This window comes from Condylura cristata, unplaced genomic scaffold (assembly GCF_000260355.1).
Source record: "Condylura cristata isolate star-nosed mole 26May11 unplaced genomic scaffold, ConCri1.0 scaffold00019, whole genome shotgun sequence".
NCBI classification, from domain to species: domain Eukaryota; kingdom Metazoa; phylum Chordata; class Mammalia; order Eulipotyphla; family Talpidae; genus Condylura; species Condylura cristata.
Window position 1 is genome coordinate 20,949,293 of NW_004567120.1, and position 27,652 is coordinate 20,976,944.

Genomic DNA, 27,652 nt, shown 5'->3' on the forward strand with positions numbered 1-27,652 from the left:
AATCCCTTGCTCCCCAAAACAGAAAAAGAATTACAATATGAAAACTGTTTGTCCATAATTTTATGTAATTCTAAGTATTAACATCAAAGACAAAAGTAATTAACTTTTTTAAACTAAATATTTATGAATTCCTTATATTTCTCTATTTACTCTAGATAGAAATGCAACTTAATTGTCATAGTTAAAGTCTAGTTTTATAAAAAGTAAAATATCTCACTTTCATTCAAAATAAAACCTTCAACTATAGAAAAAGGATGGATGAGAAATGAATTTCAATTTAAAGTTATATGTTGACTAATACAATACATAGAGAACTACATATATGCTATTAACCACAGAAAGAAGGTTAACATAAAAAAAAGCAATTTTGATTATCCAGTTTCTATACTGGTTTGGATGTAATGGAGCCTCACTAGGAGGAAGTCAGGGTGAGGAGGCAAGGACAAGTAAGCACAGCTTGGCATGACACAATGTCAAGATTAATTACACCTTTATTCTTCTTTGTATGGGCAGACACTAAAATTGCCCTGAATCCCAAATGCAGAACTGAGGTACTAAACTATCTAAGATTCTTAGGAACAAAATACATCTTTAAAAATTGACATTCAAAAAGGAGAGACAGCAGTGAGTACTACACTGGAAGGGGTCCCAGAATTACTGCAGGGAAGCAAACTGCAATGGTCTGTGCTACAGTAAATTATGAATTATTTCCACACCACACTTACTAGCATTGTTACTAGTGATATCTCCTGGAAGCAGAAAGAAAAAGTTGACATTCACTTACCTATAAAATATATTTTAAGTAATTGGGAATTCTCCTATGTAAAAGTCTGCTGTGTAAATTGGTATTCAATGTTTTACTGTGTCATATTACAAGTCAAAATTAACACCTATGTTATCTGGCCATCTACTCTGAATTAGTAAAACACTTCTTTAATTCAGTTACCAACAAAAGACTATACAATTTAGCTGCATCAACCTAGCCCCTTAATACTTTAGGCTTCCACAAACACTAGATACCTTGAAGCACGTCCTGCTGCTCTGGTCCTCTGGAAGAGTTTTTCACTGAATGATGCTCTATAACATAAAGGCCTCCGTCTGTATTCACATTTCACGTACATCAACCAAACCAAAAGATGGGAGAAGTAAGATGTTTTGGGAAAGGACAGGGAAGTCATTAGTAAAGCAAGCAGAAAAGAAAGAATGGATACACTTCAAGTGTTTAGAGAACTACCTAGTTAGTTTTAACAAACTAGAAATTAAAATAACACTCTTCATATTGGAAGGTTCACATGAGCAGAAAAAAAATTACATGAAACAGATGATGTACATGATTTCTATAATTCTAAACCAAAATAATAAGCTTCTCAAATCTAATTTTGCTTCCATAATCCTTAATTATACTTTAATTGTAATTTCTCATAATTATTTTATTTAGCTATACGAAGCACATCTTTCCCCAATAAGTAAAAAACTGAAGATATACCTAAAAGTAAATAAAGTAATCATTAAGAGGAAAGACATAATAGAAAATACTACAGAGCGATTCATTCATACCAGGAATGAATCTGTACTAAGAACTTGGTCAACTGAAGCTATTCATTGCAAAAGCCATATTTATTTTAATTCTGTCTTTAGGGTAATAAACCAAATGAATTTTAAGAATCCAGCTAACCATCTATTTATAAGGCCAAATTATAAGGAAACAGAGAAATTACCACTTCTCTAATTCATGAACAGCATGGATGACACTTGGCCAAATACTATACAGAGCAATGATGATTTTAAGATAATGATTTTTAACATAATCTTTTTTATTTCACAAAATTATAGTGCAAGTAATGTTATGACTTGTGGAATCACTTTAATATAGACAAGGTCACTGAGTCAGGCGAACTTTTAATACATTCAAATAAAACGAAGTAAAAATCCAGTATTTTGCGAGGCGACAAAGATCAGCTTTTAAAAATTTTAACAATAAGCTGCCAATAGCAAGTAGCTTAATCTATGCATTTCAATTATACAAAGAGGGTCAGTCTTCTGACTAAACAAGTTTCAGACTATGAACACTTATGAGTTATCTACTTGGTGGTTTACTTGTTCATCTCTTTTTCCAACCTTTTTGATTATTCTACACAATATCCTCTTGTTTCTCTCTTAGGGTACTTTCATCCACAAAGTATTAGTATAAACTTCCTAAAGAATGGAAGATTTTTTTAATAGTATGAAATAAGTGGGACAGCTATTTAAGAAAATCATCACTGAATTCAATCAATTTTTCAATTGTCTCTAGTCTTGGAGTACTTGCATGACTTCTTTTAGCTGAGTCCCTAACACTGTGTTTACCTTCACCTAGTAGCTAGGTAAAAGAACTGTAGGATACAATCAAAGCAGGAGACCTTAATTGGTATTTCCTGATATGCAAGGGAATCTTATTGCAGATAAATTACTTTAAATCAGCACTAACAAAACAATTATAAAGCTTGTGTTAAAACCTAAAAAGAAACACTACAATTCCTACTTGCCTCGCAATTTTAAGTAGCATTTCAGCATCTTCATTAATAAAGTTGAAATGTTAAAACACAATAGTATTGAGAGTGAAAGAGAAAATCTACAACCAGAGAAAGTGCAAATTTCATCAAATCTTCCAAGGAATATATCCTTATGTAAGATTACTATTGAATTTATTTTATCTTTTCATTATATACCACTGGTTTATAATTAGTTTTGAGCTTTTCAACTCACTCAAGTGCATATAAGTATAATCTAACATTTTGATCTATCTATATATCTAAGAGATGTAAGCAATAACAACGTATTTTAGAAAAAAAGAAAAAAAGTGATATAATGGAGCAAATACTAAGCTAACATTTAAAAAATGTTGAGATGTTTGTTCAGCCACTAACAGAATTGGCTAGGAATCTAAATTGTCTATAGATTATAGCAAGGTAAAATGTACTTACTCCTTGCTATATGACCATTGTTACTTGTCCAGGGTAGGGTTCCACAAGATGTGCCAAGTGGCATACTGATTATTTTGAATTAAAATGACTTGACAAAAAGCCAATGCAGTAATGATATTCTGAATTCTGCCTCCCTAAACGCAGGAACTAAATCTCCTATGCAAAGGCTCCCTCACTGCAGTAGAAGGTAAAAATACATTTTTATTGCTATAGACAAGTTATTTAGAGCCTGTTTAGCTATGCAAATAAATTCTGCTTAGCTCCTAACAAAATTAAGTATCCAAACCTAAAAGTCCTTCATCCTCTTAGTTCTTCACAAATGTATTGTTTGATTGTCTAAAAAGTATATAAACCTTAATGCTTTCGTCATTTGGTGTGTCCTATATTCTATGGAACTTCTATAATACAAAATTTATCTTTTTTCAGTTAATATGTCTTGTATCAATTTATTTGTTTGTCAACCAAAAGGACCAAGGTCAGAGAAAAACCTCTCTCCCCACCACCAATTATCATAAACATTTCAATGTCTTCAAAAACCTGACACAATTATTACATTAATGTTACTGTATAGCGATATTTAGTATAAAAACGCATTCATATATGAGTAAGAGGATGAAAAGAGAAAGCAAATTAACATGCATCATGGAAAATAGCATAAGCTATTTAAGATAACACATTAATCATATAAATGGCTCCAATTAACTTTAGATTTGTTAATTTTCAGGCACTCAACTAATCAACAGCAATATTACTATCTACTATGAAACAGGGAAACTGTTAGGTATTAATTGTATTGATTACAAATTGATCGCAAAAACAAGACTTATGAGAGGTAATTATTCATCTGCTATTGTATCTGGACTAGAAGTATAATTTAATCATTTAATCACAGGGATAGATGAAAAGCTAGTAATAAAACAGTGAAACTGGAAATATAGAAGTGTTATATAGGCATTATTAAAATCTAAACTTATGCACTCAAATGTTATTCTTAACACAATAAGAGAAATGGATATTGAAAATTCTTTTAAAGGTAATACTCTCTCCCTATAATGATAAATTCTTATACCTGCCAGGTAGGGGTGATAGAAACACAATTACTTTTCAAGCTATCAGTAGCAGCTGGCAGTTTGCTACATCAAATGTCTTAACAGATGAAGGTGATTGATAGTTTGATTATAATGGGGGGGGGACACGCAAAACATCTTAAGAAGTCAGTAAAATAAAAGGCCCATTCAAAATGAAGCATAGGAAAAGATTAGAAGAGTATCAGAAAAAGGTGACAGAACAATATGACAGAAGATAAATGTGAACTAGGAATGAGAAAGCTATGCAAAAAAGACTATTTTAAAAAGTGTCCACTAAATACACACATTTGTCATTTGATAAGTTTTAATAGTAATTATGTTTCAAAACATTTAAGCTAATACTAGGATATTTAAATTTTAAACATGCCAAACCTAACAAAACTATGTGATTCATAAACATTTATTGCTTTAAATAAATGAAATACTAATTACCACATTAAATGAAGCAAAATTCTTCTTTTATTATTCTTTAATTTTCTCAAACCAAAATATCTCAGACAAAACATTTCAAAATGATAAATGTGTTACTATCAGTACAGGATGATGACAAAAACAGAAATTTTCCTTATTAAAAATGAACTTGCATTGATTTTATAAGCAGAGGAGTAGAAGGTAGGGAAGAAGTGATAGTAAAAAAAGGGGACAGGACAATGGCACAGAGGAATGTAGAGGGTGAGTGAAGTATGTGCACATATGAAGGAATAAAAATCTAACCCCAAATTTGTATATACATGCAAGTGATCGACAAATTAGTATTTTAAATTAAGCAATTAAGGGCAAAAATTGACTTGCACGGATTTTATGCTCATATACACTCCTCTGTGTCAGTGATTTGAATTTGCAGAAAACCTAGTTGAAGGAAGAAATGCTAGTTAACCAAGAAAAGGGCCAGTGCAAACCTGTGAGTCTTATACTATCACACTAATTTAATCAACTGTTGTATAATTCAACTCTAAGGAGTTTAATGATATCCCAAGTAATTTGGGATCAGATATAAGCCATATACATGTGACATGTACTTGGAAAAAAATGTTTACAACATATCTAATGGCAGTAAGCTAACAGGAATACAGCACATAGGAATAAAAAAAGTGATAGCTAAATAAAAATTAAATATAATGACTATGTGAGTATAAATATTCTACTAATTGCAAATATAACTTTACATTTCTCTCCTATTTATTTCTTAGGGTCTTTTAGTAGTTATTCCCTTGAAATAGATTTTAAGAATGGTCCTATTATTTAAATTAAACCTTCATGTATTTTATTTGATGCTTTTTAAATAATCAGATTTAATAATTATAAAATATTCTTATTTAAATCTCATTACTGAAAAAAAAAATACCTGTTCTTTTGCTCTTGCTGCAATAACTGGGCAGCTATTTTTCTCAAATCAGTTACTTCCTTCAAATCATCATCTTCTTCTTCTGCAAGAAATTGTTCTTTTTCAAGTCTAAAAGGTAATATAAGCATGGTTATCCAAAATCTATTTTATGCCAGATTCTAGAAGCAGAAATCACTTTTATTTTTAATACCACATGAAATCTAAAATCCTAATGTCCTTGTGTATTTAAAACATTAAAATTATAAGAAACATTTAATAAATATCCTCACTATCTAATAGGAAATATGGCAAACTAGTCATATTTATATAACAAATGCCAACAAAATGAAATGCATTACCACTTTGTAATTTCTAAAATGTATAATGGCCACAATAAATTAACATTTACATTCTCCAGTCTTGAATACAATAGACTACAGAATTCTAAATGACCTATCATTATAAATAAATACAGCACTTTAAAAATATTTTTGTTTAACTACCCTGCCTTTATCACTTTATTCATTTTGATTTTAAAAATCTCTATTTAAGGCCCTCCCTAGTGGCGCAGTGGGTTAAAGCACAGCACTGAGAAGCTAAAGCCACTTTTGCATGAGTTCGATCCCCCCGAGGTGACCACATGGTGTGGCAGACCTCTCCTGACCCACCCGCTGCTCCCCTCAGCAGTGTACTTTGATCATCTGCCTGTTCTGCTCCCCACTCTGTCTCTGGTGAAGCCTCTTGACGCCCCTGAGCCTCTGGCCTGTACCCCAGTTCTGTATGCACAAATAAATAAATCTTTTAAAATCTCTATTTAAAATGTTTAAATGGAGGAAGTACAAAACAGCTTCAATAAGATTAACAAAATTTCCCCAAAATGTTAATTAACATATGTAATTCTTATTCAAAGAGATTGAAGAAATTTTAAAATAAACTGTTCTCTAAACTCCAGTAATTTTATCCCAAGGTATTGCCTTTATTGGAAAAAAAAAAAGTATGAAACCCAAAGATATTGCATTCTTACCATATCTTGCATGCCACTGGTAATTTAACTAATTTTACTCTCAAGCTTAGACAACTACGTTCACTTAGAAAAGTTAGGAAGTAAATAATAAAATATAAAGAGTAAAAGATAAACCATTGTACCTCCTTATGGGATACCAGAGATGCTGAACTAATGATTCCTTAAAAGTTATCAATGAGATCATTTAGAAGAAGCATTATATAGAGAAAACCTTGAATATCACAGAAAACTAGGTTCACGCCTTAGATTTAGCACACAATACCTAAGGAGTTCTAGGAAAGAATCTTTGTAGTCTCTGAGCTTCACCTTCCCCATCTATAAAAGTGAAGACAGTAACTACCTTCAGGATTTAGTGACGACTGAATTAGAAACACGGAAAAACACACCATACAGATCCTGATATATAGTAACTATTAAACAAGTTTCACCTAAGAAGTAAGTTGAATGAGAGACAGAAATATGTGATAGATCATAGTCCATCACTTCATATGATAAATAATACTGAATAGTTCCAAAGTGCAATTATTTTAATAAAATACAGAAATAAATACCTATAAAATATCTATCACCAGTCCACCAGTCTAACAAAATGGAAAGTGCATCATACCAAAAGTCAGAATTCCTAAGTCTCAGAAATTTGAAATTCCAAGTCTATTAAAGAGACCGAATGAAGCAATGTATAGATGTGAAGGTATGGTCCACCTCAGGAGTAACAATAGCAAATTTTACTATACTTTGGAGGGAGGGGGAAATAACGTACATACAACATTCAATTTTAAATGTTTACTCGATTTTTCAATTTAACTGAGGATTACAGACAGAAAAAAATAATTACAAATTAACTCTCTAAACATAAGTAAATGAACAAAAAAATACATTCTTTCAAGTACTCTTTCAAGTAGGAATATCTAACAAATATGTCAAGTTTGAGAATTCATGTGTGCTTACCTTTTTTCATCTCCCAATTCTTCATTTTTCTGAGATTTTTCAGGAACTTTTTCTTTTCCCTTACATAAAGGAAAATTATCGTTAAAAAAGCATGGACCAAACTTTTTGGAGATCAAGAACATCTTACTAATATTTGTTCAAAGTTGTCTTTACCTTCAAGAAAGAGACAAATGATCCAATATGTGTATCTCCTTGTTCAGGAACTGCTACATCTTCTGTGTTGGGATCAATAAAATCATACACCTCCTGGTCTAAGTATAGATTACTTATTAGAAAATATGAATGCTAAAGCAGTGTGCTCTGACTCATGCTTAGAGCAAAAGTCTATTTTCTCAGTTTAAGAGTTAGCTGCAGATACTGTAATTTTTCAAAGCCTATTTTCAAAAAAAGTTCCAATCTTAATGGCTATGTACATGAAATAAATATGGCAGACACCAAATGAATTACCTTTCTGAAATTCAGGTTTGCTTCCTATTGAGTGGCTGTCATTTCTTGATGTATGCTCTCTATTTGATTCTGAAACTTGAGAATGAAGGCTGATTGTGTCATCATCTGAAGGCTGAAATGAAAAAGCACGGTAAAAACAAAGTATTTTAAACACATTATTTCAATTTCACATATAAAGTGAAGAATATCTGCTTTACATGTCCAATTGTCAAGGCAAAACTAGTATTTGGAAGTTTACTGATTTGCTATTAAAAACATTCATGTCTGGCCCTCCCTGGTGGCACAGCTGATTAAAGCACAGCACTAAGAAGCTTAAGCCACTTCCGCATGAGTTCGATCCCTGCCTGCGCCAGAGGAGATCCACATGGCGCGGCAGACCTCTCCTGGCCCGCCCGCTGCTCCCCTCAGCAGTGTACTTCGTCCATCTGCCTGTTCTGCTCCCCACTCTGTCCCTGGTGAATCCTCTCACTCTCCGCATCTCTGGCCTATACCCCAGTTCCATATGAATAAATAAATAAAATCTTTAAAAAAAAATTCATGTCTGTGCCCTCCCTGGTGACACAGCGGGTTAAAGCACAGCACTAAAAAGCTAAAGCCACTTCAGCATGAGTTTGATCCCCGCCTGCCCCGGAGGTGACACACATAGCGTGGCAGACCTCTCCTCACCCGCCCACTGCTCCCCTCCGCAGTGTACTTTATCGATCTACCTCTTCTGCTTCCCACTGTCTCTGGTGAATCCTCTCACCGCCCTGAACCTCTGGCCTGTACCCCAGTTCTGTATGCACAAATAAATAATTTTTTTTCACAATTATAATTATTTTATTCATGGCTTTTTGATTTACAACACTGTATATGATCCAGGGGTAAAGGTACACACTCCTTCAGATGTATGGTAAGACACCACCTCTACCACCAGGGCACCTATAGTCCTCCTCATTGTCCACTGGGTACCCTCCAACTTTCCTATCACCTTCTCCTCTGCTGTCTGTAGCCTCAGCCTCACAGTCAGATTCCAGTGTTTGTTATTGACTTAGTTTTTGTTCAGTTCTTTGTTTTTCTTCTCTAAATTCCACATATTAATAAAACCACATGATATTTGTTTTTCCTTCTGATTTATTTTGTTTAGCATTATCTCCTCCAGGTTCATCCATGTTGCAAATGGGAGGAGTTCACCTTTTTTTTTTTTTTAATACCTGAGTAGATAACATTGTGTATATGTACTGCATCTTCTTTTTTTTTTTAACACCTTTTTTTTTACAAGTTTTTGTATGAACATATATTTTTTTAAATAAATAAATCTTTTAAAAAATATATTCACATCCATTTTCATTTGAAGTCATAAAAGGTAAGGATGGTCATAATTCAAATCAAAATTTAAAACAAACAAGTATGTTCAAATGTCTCTCTCAAAGCTCTAATAAAATTCTTAAATAAAAAGGAACAGAAAGGACTCACTTCTGTTGTAGATAATCGTTTCTCTCCATTATCACTTCCAATTCCAGAGTCAGGACCATGATTTTTATTTGGATAAAAATCTTCCATACTATAAAAATAGAAATTCCAAGGTAGCTAGGGTTTTCTTCTTAGAAAATATAGAACTGCGCCCTCCCTGGTGGCGCAGCGGGTTAAAGCACAGCACTAAGAAGCTAAAACCACTTCCACATGAGTTCAATCCCCACCCATCCCGGAGGTGACCCACATGGCGCGGCAGACCTCTCCTGACCAGCCTGCTGCTCCCCTCAGCAGTGTACTTCGTTAGTCTGCCTGTTCTGCTCCCCGCTTTGTCTCTGGTGAATCCTCTCACTACCCCTGTACCTCTGGCCTATACCCCAGCTCTGTATGCATAAACAAATAAATCTTTAAAAAAAAAAAAAGAAAACACAGAACTAACTTAAAATTTTCCTAGATAATATAGAAGATACACTGCTGATATATAAGAATCTTAAAGACATGAGGGGGTAAATATTAGAAATCTTTCACAAAACAACTTTGTCCACATCCCCATGTAATACATTTTCTGTTGTAAACTGCCAATTGTTAACAACTTACCCTTCCCCTCAGAAATTCAAAAATAGTAGACAATCCGAATAGAAAACCATCTAACCTGTTTTGTTTTGTATTTCTATTGGCATGGCAAAATTTACCATGGCACTTTGAAATGGTATTTAGCTTTAATTCAGGTTTTCTTCATTAGCTTTAAAAAATATACTTCAACATTATAAATAATGTTCATCTAATGATTATGAAGAGAACACAAAATAAAGTCTGAAAACATTGAATAAACAGTTGTTTTGTTACAGAGCTTTCCTTGCAAATCTCTAAATTATGCAGTATACCATTCAAGTTGCAAAGTATTTTTCACTTTAATTTGCAAATTTACTATACAATCTACATTGACCATTATGTGCCAGTTGGTCTAAGTGGTTTAAATTTATTCCTTGTGAAAGTCTACTAGGTTTGTGAGGTTTTCTCATTTTATAGATGAGGAAACTAAGTCTAGGTGGTGGTGTACAATTTACCCACAGACATTCAACTTGCACATGGCAGTCTAAATTTGATACCAAGATGATCTAACACTAACAGCCATGATCTTAACCACGATACTCTTATTTCCTCTCCAATTTTGATTTTTATCCTTTTCAGGAGTATATCAATGTACTCAGGAACCCATTCTAAGTGTCAGACACTAAGCTGAACACCTGAGTTTAGAGGAAATAAAAAATAATGTTCCCTCAGCCCATACAATAAGCAAGCTATAAATTTGATCATTATGACAAAGGTAAATATAATAGGAAAAGATAAGTCAAATAATTCTCCATGGTAAGGTTAGAAAAGAACCCATCCAAGAAAGTCATCTGAACTTAAGTCTTGTAGGATGAAAAGAAACAATAATTGCTAGCATTTATTTTGTGTTAGGTGCTATGCTAGGTGTATCTCATATTTTATTTATAGTATTTACATTCTGCAACTTACATGTTACTATTACTCTTCTTTACAAATGAGGATAATAAAACTTACAAAAGTTAACTTCCCAAAGGGAAAATTATAGTAATTATTGAGTATCATTTACTGAACTTGTTTGCATACACATATTTCATTATCACAAGCTAATGGAATCTTACTAACTTTTAAGTAAAGAAACAGGCTCAGAGAGTAAAATAAAACAGGCCACACAGGAATGAAGAGGTTAAAACATGATTAGAGCTGAAATCCATCTGATTCCACTACACAATAATTAGTTAATTTACTAAAATACTTCTGTGTATCTGTAATTAATGAAATGATAATAGCAAGCTATTTGTTGGGTATTTAGTATAGACAAGGCATTAAATACACCACACATTATTTCATTTAATTGACAGCATCCCTGCGATTATTTTCCTTTTTACATAAAAGAAAACTGAGTACCAGACATAATATGAAACAAGTGCATTGTTAAGAATCAGAAAATGCTTTCAAAGTCATTTATGTATAACTCTAAATGCTGGTATGCCTAACTACCATAATACAAATCTATGTAGAATACAAAGCTTACAAAAAATAATCAATACCTAGACAGGTATTCAAGGTAGTAGGATGCACATATATAACCAAGAGCATGTGTGTGAAAGCAAAAAGCACACATAAAAATTTTCTAAGAATTTCAATATGGACTGTTGGATGGGAGATGAGGACACTGGACAGCCAACTCAAAAGTATACTCTATAGACCTTTATTGTCTAAGGCAGTAGCCACTAGCTACTGAGCATTTGAATTGTGGTTAGTCCAAGTTCAGGCATGCAGTAAATGTTGCTTTTTTTTCTGTTTCTTTTTAATTTTTTATTAATTGGTTACAAGAAATTTACAATTAATGTAACTTGCGTTACATTTCTATTAAATGACACTGATATAGACCATCTCCAAAATAAATCTCAATACTGTCCACTTCTCATCTCTACTGCAATCATCCTATACAAGACCCCTTGATTTCAGCTGTACTACAGTAACCTAACTGGACTCTGTGCTGCTACTTCTGTTTAATTCTAACAAGTTGAAGTGTCAAAAAAAGTTTGTTAAAATATAAATCTGATATTATCCCCTTACTTCAACTGGTACTTCCAATAAAATTCACGCTTTTTACCACAGCCTCCAAAGTCCCCACATGAATTGGGCCCTCAGTATCTCTCCAAAATCGACTTGTCTCACTCTGTTCCAACCACACTAACTTCCTTTAAGTTTTTTGTTTTGCTTCTGTTTAATATACCAGATTTCTTCTGAACTTAAGGTACCCTGCTGAGATGTTCTTCCCCTCATTCTTTACACTACTGGGTTTTCTCTTTCAGGTCCTGACATAAAACTTCACCTTCCCAAAGATAATCCATAAGCCACACTATTGAATGATAGATATTCCTTTCCTTCGCAGCACTTACCCAGTTTGAAATTATATATGCATGTGTATATGTGCACATTTATTCTGTTTCCTAGCTTTGTTCATTGACTGACTTATTCCTCCACTTGATTGTTTACTCCATAAGCAATATGTTATCATTCAATAAAATGTACTCTGAGTCAATCAGCTGGTGTTCTAATGATATTTGTAAAATAAATAAATGACTAATATAATGGATGCTTTTACTAAAGTATATTCATTTTAAAATAAATATAAAGCAGACTAACAGATTAAAATACTAATTTATTCCAATTCTTATAGAATTGTTTGGTTCACTATAGTTCATAATATTAAATAAAATAATCTTTAGGTCCTAACTGTAATGTTTAGAATATATTTGATTCTACTTAGGCAGCAGAAATATTCAAGAAACAGTTCTTTTTTGGAATTCAAGAACTTGCACTGTTAACTAAGTTAACAATAGTACTTATAATACTACATTTCCAATTAGTCTAAACTTTGTCATAAATACAATGACAAACCTTGAAATATTTTAGGAAGTGGCACAGTCTCTCTGTATTCTCACCCCATTCAAATTATTTTCCTTAGCACTATGGAGAATTAAGTTTTCATAAAATCTTTCAGACCAAACAATATCTTGAAACAATAACCTAAAAACAAAATAGCAAATCTACCATTTCAAAGTTATCATAATAAAACAGTATCATACAGCACTTCAATAATGAGCAATTTTTGATCCATAAATAAAAAGATAAAGGATATTAAGAAAGCAAGGAAGGTACCCCAAAATGTCTTGTTCTTCCACTAACCTTGGATCAAAGTCAAATTCTATTTGTGAATACAAAGACACATAAATTAATAAAAAAGAAAATTCAGCACTCAAGTGTTAAGAAATTAGTGTTTATGAACCATAAGTGTTTACAATTTACTACTAAAAGTTTAATAATAATTCAGAAAAAAAAAACAAAATTTGTTCTAGTATCACAGAAGTTTACTCTATGATGTTGATATTTTACTTCAGTCAATTAATGATGTTAATACAGTGACCAATCATCCCACATATATTCAGGACACCCAAGACCAGTAATTCCTTTTATACAGAGAGATGACACCAAGTCATTATAAAATTACCTGTCTGTGAGAGGCTGGGAAGGCATTCTTTTACTCAATGATGGAAGGTCCAAAGAATCTGGTTTCTTATCCATTCTGCAACATGCTTGGATATTTAAGTATTTAAATATGTGTACTTTACCCTTTAAACATATCTGTTAATAAATAATGGAAAAACAGACTTTACTATATAAGTCCAAATGTAAGTTTCATCTACCAATATATTTAAGCATTTTAATAATCTAAAATTACTGAGACATCACAATATGCTACTTTGAATATTTAAATAATCTGCACTTCTGACACCAGGTAAAAAAGTCGCACAAAATGATACCAACTAAAATTCCATGACCTTCTTTATTTTTTTAATATTTATTTATTTATGCATACAAGAACTGGGGTGTAGGCCAGAGGTGTGTGGGGTGAGTGTCTGGATTCACCAGAGACAGAGTTGGGAACAGAATAGAAAGTTTGACTGAAATACACTGCGCTAAAGGGAACAGCAGGTGAGACGAAAGAGGTCTGCCACGCCAAGTGGGTCACCTCCCTGGCTGGGGGTCACCTCTCTGGCTGAGGATTGAACTTGTGCTACAGTGGCTACTGATAGCTTCACAGTGCTTTAATATCTTGTGCCACTAGGGAGTGCCCTGACCTTCTCTATTTTTATTAGAAAAATGTGCATTTATTTTTCTGTACTTCATAAGTGTTTTCTTCTTAAAAGCACAACACACCAATCGCCAAACAATATAAAATTTGCAATTCATGAAAGTTGCCTTTAAAGTTGCCTTGGAACCACTATACTCTTTGGTCTATACAGTAGAAGAATGCTAGCCAAAAAATATATATATAAATTCTGGAGAAAGAAAACTGAAGGTGTAATGGTTGGCCAGTTAGAATAAAATATTAAATAATGAAATACTGGTCAATTCAAGTACAACAATAATGTTTTCACTGGTGAGGGGAAAAAAGGAATAGGGAGGGTAAAATGCTATGCAGGGGAGTAAAATTTAAAAAATGATAACTCAGATTTACAAAAGTTGTTGCCCTCTAAGTTATCTAAAGTAAAAATAAAAATCTTTCTCTACCAAATAATTCTGAATTCTTTTCTTTCATAAATTTGATTTTTACAACAGTAAATCATGTACATAGCTTTTAAATAATTATGAAACTGATAACAAAATATTAATCCTCTTTCTACCCCTTTCAAACTCTAAGACCGACTACTCACATTCAGCTCTTTTAAGTTGGTTTCCTGCTATTGAACTACAGATTAATAAATAACATGGTTATGCTATTTTTCTCAACTTAAATTTAATTTATAAAGTCTTACTAAGAAAGATGAGGATTTAGATTTCTCACATAACACTACCACAACCATCATCTATCATCAGTAGCATGGCTACCAACCCCTACCAACTCACATAAACATACATCCTCCTCCCTCTTAGGAAACTTGGAATAGTGGTTATAACATGGACTCTGGAGTCAAACTCCTTGGTTTGATGCTAGTGATGTGACCTTGGACAACTCATTTAATTTCTTTGCCTCTGTTTCTTCATATATAAAATGAGCTGTGTGACAGCCTGTTTTATAGCATTGTCATAAGAATTTAATGAATTAATGCACATGAAGCATTTTCAACAGTGTTAGCAGCTAAGCTAAGTACTATATAAATCTGTGCTATTACTATAACTGTAAAGGAAACACCTAAATGTTCACACAGGCTTATTCCAAGATGTCCAGAGCAGTCTTTTCTAATATGTGTTACTTTGGTATGTAACACCCAGGTCAGTAAGAGACCCTGTGGCCTCAGAAGAAACAGGTACCATTACCCTAAAGAACTGAAGACTACCCAGATTTAGGGTGACCTCCAGAAATAAACTTTTTATCAGAGAAAAATACCTTGTGGCAAGGCAGATATCTAAAGCATATGATTTTGTCAAATGAGTGACCACCTCCTTGTCATATGAGAACCCCTCCTCTCTCCTTAATGCATCTGGCCCTATTCCATTCCTTAGCTCAAGATATAAAATACCATCCTGTCTCATTTACTTTTAAATTTATAGCTATGTAAATACTTCATGCACACAAAATTAAATGTGCTCTTTTTCTCCTACTAATCTGTCTGATGTTAATTTCTTTGATGACTAGGAAGAGAAGATTCAGAGCAGCAAGGCAAGTTTTCTCTTCCACCCAGACAACTATTTTTCATTAAATCAAATTACAATATTTGCATTCTTATCACAAAGAAAATATTGACAAATGAACCATACAGAACTTAAAATTCAATTCTTCAGTGACATTTAGATTACATTTCCTTTCTCTTCTAAAGTGTGGTCTTTCCTAAAGTAATTGTCCCATTTTATTCCTTTGCTCTGATGAAACTATAAAATATTTCTCCATGTTGACAAATACACATCTATCACTTTCTTTCTTCTTTTTTCTTTTGGAAACAACTCCCCTGATCCAAACTGATTGCTCTCTATGACTATTCATATGTCAGGGCACAGGAGAAAATTCCCCCATCCCAACTATGGTTGTTCTGAGACTAAATGAACCAACAAATTAATATCGGACAGATGAGTAGGAGAGAAGGCCAAAATTTAATAATATACATATGGAGAATTTACTTGGTTATAAATTATGAAGAACAATGGAGAAGGATGAGGATGCTTATTGGTGTATAAGAACTGGGGCATCGAGGAGAGAAGTGAGCATTCCCATGACAGACAAAAACGGGTAACTTCATCTTCACTCAGAGTAAACAAAATATGTTTACTGATGAATCAACATTTGGATAAACTACTTTATTCTAGACCATAAAAAGGGGAGCTGTGGCTGCTTCCTCACTTAGGAAAAAAAACAAAGGTCAAAAAGCTCCTCAAGTCTACCTTGCTCTTAAAATAATCTACACTATTTAAGCAATGGGAATAGACATTCCCAAGGCTCACAGGGGCTCAACTGACTTTTGGTTCATATCAAGGTTATACCTGGTTGAAGAGACCTACCATGAGCATATTGAGAAAAACCAATCTCAATGACTGTACCTACAACTGTCATTCTTAGATATAAAGTACTCCTCTTAATTTATTCCCTCATTTTGATAAGACACACCCTCTGCTAGCTTCCAAACAAAAGATATAGGAGAGTTAAAATTTGTGAGACCTTGGGTATTTTAAACTTTTTTCTATGTCAAAACTGACTGTTAATATGAGTATACAGTTATATTCTCTCATTTTTAGAAGGCATCATTCAAACATTATGTAAATTCCCATGCTGCCCATTCTGTTTTGATCAAAGCCTTTCAGTATTTTAGTCTCTTTCACATTATAGAATGTCCAGTGATCCATAGTTATATCTTCATTTTCCAAAGTAAAATTCTAAGAAGCTAATAGGAAGCTTAGCATATGTAGTGGAAGATTACCAATGGTGAGCTTTACGTATGTAGTAATCAGACAAGAACTGATAATTTCCAGGGGGGTATAGGTCCTTTCTCCTAGTACAATGAGTTTACCAAGGGAGAACTACGCCAATCCTGCTTGAGATATATAAAACAGAAGTTTCGACCATTCTGGAACCAATCAAGAAAAGTTTACTGGAGAGGCCCAACATTCAGGATGTAAGCACTCACTGGTATCAATCAGTATGGGGTCTTAGCCTGAACACAGCTATAGCTTGAGCCGTGATTCCAGTTCAGTCTCTCTTGCAGTTGTGCTGTTCAACACAGTAGACCACTAGCCACATGTGGCCATAAACATTTAATTCAAATTAATGTAATCTGAGTAAAACTTAAAATTCAATTCCTCAGTCATGTTATATACACTTCTAGGGGCTCAAGAGTGACTGTGGCCACTAGTCACATATAGTTGCTTAAACGCAAATTTATGAAAATAAAATTGTACTTAAGTTATTGCCTTAGTTGTACTAGCCATATATTATTAAGCACTCAATAGGCAGGTGAGGGAAGAGGCTATGATATTGAAGAGTACAGGTTACGGACCATTCCCATCATTCAATAAGTTTTACTAGACAGCACTGCCTTAATCATACAATAGACCTTCATTCTTTTTGTCTTTCAACCTTATGCTCAGAATTACATTTTCTTCAATAACCAAATGAGCCCCAGGTTTAACACAGTAAATCAACTTGCTTTTTACTGCCTTCTCCAACAGCAGACAAAAGTTTCAGCTTTTCCCATCCTGCTAAGGCAGCCACTGCCAGGAGTCCAGACAGACTTTGAGTTATAAAAGGCACTTTCTTTGGAATGAGTGGAATGTACCACTGGAGTAACAAAACAAAACAAAACAAAACCTTCTTCTAAATATATGCAAAACTGTGCAAGGATACATAGCTTAGAAGTTGTATATATACTGGCATTTCACTGCATGGGCCTCTCTCCCCAGCTAGATATTCTTGCTCAGTGAAATTACAGGAGCTAGTTATCACTACTCTGTTGTCTACTTTTCCTTACTTTCTGTCCTCTTCTCTCTCACAGTCTTTCTCCTTAGGGGTTTCTTAGTGCATCTCTCTACTATCACTTTTATAGATTCTACATGGATATAAAATAGGTCTCAATTAATACTTTTCTACTTGTATCTGTGCTTAGTGGACTTAGCAACATAAGGATAAAGATATCCAATGCTCACAAATGGGGGGAATCTATATAAGCAAAATTACTATCCTACCTAAAATCATGTAAAAATTTAATGCAATGCCCACCAAAAAATATGTAATATTTTTCAAAGAAACTGAACCAAAAATACTGAAATGTATATGGAACCACAAAAGACCTCGAATTGCAAAAGCAATTTCTAAAAAGAAAAGAAGTGGCAGTATCTTGGTACCTAACGTCACACTTTACCATAAAGCAACAGGATTTTAAAAACAATATGGTATTAGTACAAAACTGATTCATAGACCAATAGAAGAGAATCAAAACCTCAGAAATAAATCCGTGTACATACTACCACCTAAGACCTTCAAATGGGGAAAAGATAGCCACTGTAATAAATAATACATAAGAAATACATACATACATAAAAAAAAAACAGTACCTTCATAAGTCTCAGGAGAATGGTATACTCTCTAGTTGCCCAGAGAGTCACTGGACCCAGAGGACCTTGTGCCTTGGGTACAACTCCGGCACCTCCTGGACATGAGAGACAGGCACCAACCATGATAGAAAAGATAGTGAGAAAATTCAAAACTACACATCTTAAGGCACGTGGAAAGTCTGTTCCAATGCTTGCCTGGCAGCTCTGGGAAGGGAAGAGCTGATTGGTGTGAAAGTATACCCTTAAATGAGGGAAGATACTTGAGGAGATGGGGTGAGCCAAACAAGCAGGGCCCACAGTGAAAATGACAGCACTGGATTAAGTTCCCCCTCCCACATTCCCACAGAACTCAAGTTGATGCAGTGAATTGGTACTAAAAAGCCCAATCCACAGAGTGTGGAGACACAGGTGTGGAAATTCAGAAACAGGATGGCTATCAATGGTACTACAAACATGAGCCACACCCACACAAGAACTTCACCAGTGACTGGGCACCTACAGGCACCCACCCAATCCTGACCCAGCAGCTGTAGATCTGTTCTCCCTGTCATACAAAGTACTGAAATGCAAAACCAGGAAATGTTATTAAAAAAAGGGGGGGGGTGGGGAACCACAGCAGTATCTGCAGAAAAAGAAAGCTCTGCATCCTTCAAATAGCAAATGAGCAGAAAGAAAAATACAATATATGGCACCTTGAGTTCTCAAGGAACTGTTCACCAGAGAAAGAGAGAACAAATCCCCACAATCCAACTACAAAGACAAAGAAGTTATATCCTTCCTGTCAGATACTGAGTTTTAAATTACCATGATAAAGAATGTCAAAGAAATAGAAGGAAAGTTAAAGAAAACTGAGAAAAATAAGTGAATAGCTTGAGAAATAAAATGAAGAATAGACAAAATGAAGCATAAAATGAGAAGAAAGGAGAAGCAGTATGTAAAAAGATCTATAGAGGAGATAATAAATTTGGAGAATGCTATGGAAGTGGAATAGTTCATATGGAAAATCAAATCAGTGGTCTCATGACATTAATGCGAGTAGAATACAGGTGGAAGGAGAACAAGAAATATGAATTTAAAAAATAAAGAAACACTTTGACAATTATCTCATTTTGTGTTGAAAGACAATGAAAGAATAATGGGTATCCCAAAGGGTAAGAGAGAGAGAAGAGAAAAGAACATACTCAAAGAAATAACAGAGGAAAAACTTCTATTATTTAGCAGAGAGAACTAAACATAAAAGTCCATGAGGTTAAGAAATACACATGGTGGCCCTCCCTGGTGGCGCAGCGGGTTAAAGCACAGCACTGAGAATCTGAAGCCACTTCCGTATGAGTTCGATTCCCGCCTGCTGCCTGCCCCGGAGGAGACCACATGGCGAGCCAGACCTCTCCTGGCCCGCCCACTGCTCCCCTCAGCAGTGTACCTCGTCGATCTGCCTGTTCTGCTCCCCACTCTGTCTCTGGTGAAGCCTCTCACCGCCCCTGAGCCTCTGGCCTGTACCCCAGTTCTGTATGAATAAATAAATAAATCTTTAAAAAAAAAAAAACTTAAAAAAAAAATAAAAAATAAAAAAAAAAAAAAAAAAAAAAAGAAATACACATGGTTACCTAAACATAGTAAGACCTATACCAAGACACATACTCAAAAAACTTCCAAGAGTTACAACAAAGAATACTGAAGCTGTCTGGAAGAAAAAGCAGAAAACCTATAAAGGAATCCCTCGGGCATATATCTGGCTTAAATATCTATTATAAAAGAAGAGAATGAAGTGATATATATACACGCACACACACAATGTTGTAAACCAATGCTATACACACACACACACACACACAATGTTGTAAACCAATGATACCTTATTCTGTTTTCCAGCTACCAAAGTCACACTGCTGACAATATCTAAACCCCTTACACATTCTCATGCATACTTCTTATATATGGTGAATGTTCATTGTCTATCCCTTTTTTATGACAAAAGTAAAAACAAAATATACTGCTCAAAAAACAAACACACAAAAAAAATAGTACTGAGAAAATCAAAAAGCCACACCTTAAGGAATGATTGTGATAACGCTCTAATACTATACACAAAAATAAACGTCAACTACAGTAAACATTTAGAAATAAGAACCTGCAGCAATAGAATAAAGAGAAGAAAACATTGGCAATACATTCCATATCAACAATAAAAATATCTTTGGGGAGCAATCCCTATGGCAAAGGAATTAAAAACAAAAATAAACAATTGCTATTATCTTAAGTTAAAATTTTTCTATATAGCCAAAAAGAAAACAAGACAATGAAACAGACACCATACTAAAATGGTAAAATATATGCATATAACGTATGGCTGTAAGGTAATTCTATGCAAGATATGTAAAAAAACTAAAATAAGTCAACAATTGAAAAAAAATAACCTATTTAATAAATGAGCAGCAGGTATAAATACACAATACCCTAAAGAGGCTATCCAGGCAAAAAAAAAAAAAATGTGAAAAAAAATGTTTATGTTTAAAAGAATGTTCATGTTTAAAAGAACATGAAGAAAAAGGTACCCTCGTACACTGTTGATACTAATATGAACTGGTACACCATTAATGAAAGCAATCTGGATTCATTAAGAAGCTAAAATGGAAATACTATCCAACCCGGTAATCCCACTCCTGCGCATATAGCCACCGAATATGATCAACCAAAAAACTATATTCAGGGCCCTCCCTGGTGGCATAGTGGGTTAAAGCTCAGCCCTAAGCAGCTTAAGCCACTTCTGCATGAGTTCGATCCCGCTTGCCCCAGAGGTGACCCGGAGGTGACCGGCATGGCGCGGCCTCTCCTGACCCACCCGCTGCTCCCCTCTACAGTGTACTTCGTCAGTCAGCCTGCTCTGCTCCCCACTCTGTCTCTGGTGAATCCTCTCACCCTTTGCATCTCTGGCCTGTAACACAGTTCTGTATGAATAAATAAATAAATCTTAAAAAAAACTATATTCAGCATTACTTACAATATTTAGGACATGGAAGATCTTGACTGTCCATAGACAGATGAATGGATGAAGATGATGTGTATATAAACACCATACAGTATTATACAGACATATGAAAGAATGAAATGCAGTCATTTTCAACAAGATGGAGGAAATTAGGAGAGAATTACGTGCAGCAAAATAAGTCAATAAAAAAAAATACTGGACATTTGCATAGCAGACAATAATATACAACACTTTCAAAAGCTAGTGTCCGCTAGCTTTTTAATGTTTATTAATAAACATCCAACAAGCCAAAAAAATTACGGGACATTTTTGGTGGTGTTTTGAAGGTAGAGGGGAGGGAAATGGTGAAGGGGACACAAATAATCACAAAAGAAGCAAGAAACAACAAAGGAAAAGCTCTGAAAACCTAAAAGTTATCCTTTTATAAAAGACATTTAACAAGGGAACGGTCCACATTTAAGGGTGTCCCCCTCTAGGTTCTAGGAATCAGAGGATGGCCAACTTTCTAGAAACTCTTAACAATGGAGAAGGCTTCCACTTAAATCTGTGTAATAACCATCCCTCATTTACTGTGCTTTGTCTGATACCCTCTCGTAACAGGCTCCCTTCTCCCAACATCTTTTGTATTTAGCTGAAAACATTATTGAAGGAGATATAAATGTTATTGAACTGGTTTGCATTTCTGTTAATCTGTCTTTTATCACAGATGGTGTTTCAGACAGAACCTAGAAGGGCACAGGGAAAATAATTTTTCGTTTACATCTTAGGGGGAAAGGATGTCGTGAACAAACCACACATAGATTTTATGGACTCCATCTCCACCCCAGGCCAAAGAAATTCAAGACACCAAAGAACTACAACTCCCATAATGTCATCACTGAAGGGAAATTGCTGGGACCTGAGGATGGAGTTAAGCAGACAGGTTTGGTATAAAACCAGACATGTGGGCCTTGGAGGTCTCTTGGTTTTTGCTGGAGGAAATGATAGGAGGCATTCATGAATTATCTCCTCCAATTTCTCCCTGAGTTATTCACTTCCCCTTCTTTTGCAAATAAGCCCTTTATTAACCTTTTTGAGTGTGCCTGCAGTTGAGTCTCATTATAAGTCCCTTTTAGACACAGGGGTAAGTATCACAGTCAGGCAACCTATTTCATATCAGGGTTGCCCTGTAACATACACACTCCATAGTCTGATCTTTTAAACAGGCTAACCAGAATTGTAAGCTCACGATCAAAAAGCTGATTCTGGGTTTGGGTTCTCCAAATCATGGTCTCTAGACGTTATGCTAAAACGCCTACAAATGTGAAAACAAATCACTTCTCAGAAAAACGTCTTTTAGACAATAACAACAACAAATTGACTCTTCATTCTTATGCTTCTTAATTGACCAGTCATAGTTATAACTATGAATTAAAAATAAAATAAATATATTTGATTACAAACCTGTGCTGGTGGTACTTGCAATGGATTGTTATCCAGAATAATTACTTGTAAATGATGCAGTTTCCTGTAACAAACTGGAATTTCAGTCACTTTATTGCAAGAGAAATCCAACTTGACTAACGGAAGATCTCCTAATTCTGTGCAGAAATGAAAAATAATGAAATTAAGTTTTACATAGTTACTCTCTTACTCATGTTGTTATATGGCACAAAGGAAACATGGACACCAAAGCTAACAAGAAGCAGGTTTAACGCACCCGTGCTAACTCAGCAGACTCGTATTCCAAAGCTGAGCTCTGTCTGCAAGAAATTAGGGGCTCATTTACACTTTCAGTTTCTACAAAGTTCTGGATGGGTTTGCAATGGCAGCTATACATGGTCAGATATGATGTAGCTACATACCAAGAGTTGAGTTGTATAGTTGCATACCAAGGAGTGTGTAAAGGGTCAGTAGTCATGAGCCCCCCAGGCCCCGTAGTCATGGGACTCCCCTAGGTCTATCCTGCCTCGTAGCAGTACATGGTGGAACATGAAGCAAGATTACTATCTGGGACTACTTTGCATACCAGGAACTAAGCAAAAGGTTGCTGCTAAGTTTCCAGGCTACTTATCTCAGGTCATCATACTTCAATGTCAGTAAAACAGCACACATCTTACCATCTGGCAACACATGGAGATTATTTCTTCTTATATTCAGCTCTCTAAGAGAATGTAACTTTCCCATTTGTTGGGGAAGGACCTGAATCTCATTGCAGCTGATATCCTAAGGAAAATAAGAAAATAAAAATTATAACTAACTGGAAAATACAAATATATTTCAACTTTTTCAATTAAATCATACAACTAATAGCTAGCAAATGCCTACCTCTTGTAATTTTCCTGAAGATGAATTATCTGGCAACACAGTTTAGAAATTTTTCTGTGTAAAAATCTGAAGTTCGCAGTACCATTAGTACTTTGTCAGCCTTTTGAAAATCTCACTAAAGACCATCTAGTACCAACTAAAACCAGAAGCATAGATAATCTAGGTGCTCTTCATTCAGAGATAAAAATCAAAGACAACTATTACTCATTGCGATAATCTATCACTTATTTTAATTGTTTTGAGATACTTGCTTAGACAAAGGCTGAGAAAGTCAAATCCATTTACAGATATGGGTTGGAAAACTAAAGACCATATATGATCAGAATCCACTGTACTTTAAACCTTTTTGCCTAAAGGAATACAAAGGTTACAAAAGAGCAATGTTTTACAGCTCATATTATAATGCAAAGACATTTTAGGAGATCTGAATTAATCTTTCAGGTTTAAATTAAAATGTAAGCTCTGATTTAAAGGTAAAGGAACCACATCTGCATGACATTAGAATACAGAATAGTTTTTTAACAGCACTCTCCTCTCCTTCTCCCTTTTTATTACCACAACAAAGAGGAAGGAAATATCTGCAACAAGATCTCACACACCACTCATTCCAAACCCATAGCAAATAAAACTAATATTCTACTGCAATTGCTGCAATTTACAGCTTTCACTGGAAATGATATTAGCTTGGACAAAAGGGAGTTAAATATGCATTCAGCCTTATCAAAAATTTAGAAAGCAGGAAGTATTCCAAAAGAATATTAAAGCTACATAGGGAAGAATCCAAGAAAGCCACAGATTAGAAAAAAATGTAACCTGCATATATCTTGCAAATTATAAATAAGACATCTTCACACAGCAAATATTTATCAAATACCAACTCATTGCTAGGCACTATTCTTGGTGTTGGTATGCATCGAGGAATAAAACAAAAATTCCTGCCCTCATAACTCCTCATGGGTTTAGGTTCTACCAATGGGAGCAGATTATGTAGCATACTGGAAGGTGTTAAGTGCCATGAAACAAACACAACAGTGTAAAGGGAAATGCAGTTCTACTGATAGTAGTTTGTAGTAGGGAAGGAATTAGCAATTTAAACTGTCTTATGGAAAAGCTGATATTTCAGAGGTGTTATTAAAGCTAAGAGAATGAGAGATCAATTTATAGGAAAGGAACATTCCCAACAGAAGGAGCAACAAATATAAAGGCCTGGGGCAAAGCCTGCTTGACAAGTACTAAGAGTAACAAGGAATCAAGTTTTAGTAACAGGAAGGAGGGAGGAGCAAACATGTTCAAAGGAAGGGATAAGACTGGCTCTTACTCTAAGAGATGTGGGAAGGTACCAGAAACTTGTAAACAGGCATAATATAATGTGACAATCATTTTCACAGGAGTACCTTAGTTGTTATGTTGAGAATAGAATATTATCCAAAGGATAGATAATAAAATTTGGGAAGTTGCCGTTTACAGTAAATATTATGACTTCTTTCAGGTGTCTAGTACTGAACATTTACCCACACACACACACACACAACACAACACAGAATTCTGACAAATAGCTGCCTTTTCCCTGAAGAAATAAATCTAGACACAGGAAACTGACCCACTCACCAATGGGTACTCTATAAATTACTGGGTATTAAATATCGAAAAGTATCCCCTGGGTTTCTAGTGACAGATTTCATTGTAATTAGTTATCAAATTCTTGTGACACAACATGGGGAAATATTCTAATGACAGGTAATACCCAACACAGATATAGCAGTGAATAAAAATTCATAAAAAGGAGTAAATGTGTTTAAATAACAGAAAAGCAAGTACTGGAAATTGGTAAAATAAACATAGGCACACAACAGATTACAAATATCAGAAGGAATGGAGAGTTGGCAGTCCCTTGACCAATAGATGAACGTGATAGAGACATGTATTTTACATCAAAATAAAAACAGCAAGTAGTTTTTCAAAAGAGAATTATAGCTGCTTCAGAAATACTACCATTGAAGAAGACAAAACCAGATAATTTTGCTCATATATGGAAAAGAAAGAAATAAAACAAAGGAACAGAGAAAACTAAACCAAACAAATCTTAGAAATAGGAATACAGAATTAGACACCTAAGGTGGGGAGGAGGATTAGGACTAGGAACAAAGATGAAGCTTGCCCTATGGTCTAAGTGTATTTAAAGAAGCTTCCTTGTACTATAAATGCACATGTAGATACTCTTTAATGAATAACTGTTCATTAGATTCTATCTGCACATTGATTTCCCATATAAAATTGTATTTAAGTTTCCAAGGAAAAGTTTTGGTTCTCCACACATAATAAAGTCAGACTTACAACTACTTTTAAAATATCTATTTATGGGAAAGCATTCCTCAAGATAAAACAGAAAATAAACAACATGATATACTATGAGAGGTTCACGTAACAGAAAGGTGTGAAAATAGCTCAATGTTTCAGCATCTCATTGGTTTTTTTTTTTCAGAGTTCAATGTCCTTTAAATACCTAAAATGTTATGCTCAAGATAAATTATACTTTAAATTATCCCTATATGTGCACAGACAATTAAAAAGAATAGACACTTTCCATTGATCTTGTTTCCTGGCATCAGCAACACCACACTGACGGAGTTGTGGAGCAGGCTGCACAGTGCAGGATGCTGCTGTATGAGCAAGATCCTGGCCTTTTTATTGACTGAATAATCATACAGCATTAGTTACATGGGGTAGGAAGACAACAAAGAAAGGATGGGTGAAACTAAAAAATATGCTTATGTCATCTGGAGCTTCAAGGGGACATGAGTCTGCTGATGAGATCATTCTTATCTACTTGATGACCAAGGATTGTAACCACAACCATACCCCAGGCCCCAGCCATGGTTCCAATCTTATCAACAAGTCATTCCCTGATCAGCTTCTGGGGTCCCTTGTCATATATCAATGGCCCCTCCTGATGCATACCCTTCCCAGGGTGATGAAGCTTTCTGCTTTTTTGAATGATGTGAAAGGCACCTTGTAGGCTTGGGCTCCTATAACTGATTGTCTAGGTGGTTCTGACCTTGTCTAGGAATTCAGAGCTACAGGTAACAAAAATGGTGGGAGAACAGTCTGCTTAAGTCTAGCAGACCCACCGTTTCCAAAACTATTAAAAAGCACATGAGGAGGCCCTTCCTGGTGGCGCAGCGGGTTGAAGCACAGCACTGAGAATCTAGGGCCGCTTCGGCATGAGTTCGATTCCCGCCTGCCCCGGAGGTGACCACATGGCGTGGCAGACCTCTCCTGACCCGCCCGCTGCTCCCCTCAGCAGTGTGCTTCGTCGATCTGCCTGTTCTGCTCCCCACTCTGTCTCTGGTGAATCCTCTCACCCTCCGCATCTCTGGCCTGTACCCCAGTTCTGTATGAATAAATAAATCTTTAAAAAAAAAAAAAAAAAAGCACATGAGGAAAGGCTATTTTTTCCCAAGAAGTTATTTTTACACAATGTGCTCTCCTCTTGTATACCCTTTCTCTGCTGCTTTCAAAGTGCCCTGTAAAACCTTAAAAAAAAAACATATTTTGCAGGTCTAAGACCTGTATACCATCCACAACTGGATAGGCACATGTTTATCCATTTGACAAACATTCCTTAATACTATACACAAGCCTTCTGCTTCCAATGGACTAATGAATAACTGACTATGTGCTAAAATCAGACATAAACATGGTATTTCAAAACTAGGTAAGTGAAAACTGAGGTATAAAGCAAGCATTCTTTTTATTCTTCATTACAGTGAAATTCCATAAAGGAATCAGTAATATTCCAAAAGATAAAAGTATATATTATGCAGATTATATATAATCAATACAACTATTTTACTCACCAATTCCATTAAATCTTTTAATTTCCCAATTTCTTCTGGAATGGATACCAGTTTATTATTACTGACGACCAGAACTTTAAGGGGAAGATCAAATAAGTATTTTGGCAATGTTGATAAAAGATTTCGACTGAAAAGAATAAGAAAATCTCAT

The 27,652-nt window shown here is 34.7% G+C and overlaps 1 protein-coding gene across 2 annotated transcripts in view; it reads right to left on the reverse strand.

Moving 5' to 3' along the window:
• Positions 1-27,652, reverse strand: part of LRCH2 (leucine-rich repeats and calponin homology (CH) domain containing 2) — an 82,295-nt gene that overhangs the window by 27,551 nt on the left and 27,092 nt on the right. Inside the window, exons 2-11 of one of the 2 annotated variants that reach the window (XM_012727019.1) lie at positions 27,502-27,628; positions 23,437-23,542; positions 22,781-22,917; positions 13,316-13,449; positions 9,250-9,337; positions 7,795-7,906; positions 7,501-7,598; positions 7,348-7,406; positions 5,397-5,504; positions 1,021-1,098 (exon numbers count right to left, since the gene is read on the reverse strand). In XM_012727019.1, coding sequence (XP_012582473.1) covers positions 1,021-1,098; positions 5,397-5,504; positions 7,348-7,406; positions 7,501-7,598; positions 7,795-7,906; positions 9,250-9,337; positions 13,316-13,449; positions 22,781-22,917; positions 23,437-23,542; positions 27,502-27,628 — 1,047 coding nt within the window. The remainder of the gene's footprint in view (positions 1-1,020; positions 1,099-5,396; positions 5,505-7,347; positions 7,407-7,500; positions 7,599-7,794; positions 7,907-9,249; positions 9,338-13,315; positions 13,450-22,780; positions 22,918-23,436; positions 23,543-27,501; positions 27,629-27,652) is intronic. The other variant, XM_004685724.1, reaches the window with a different exon arrangement.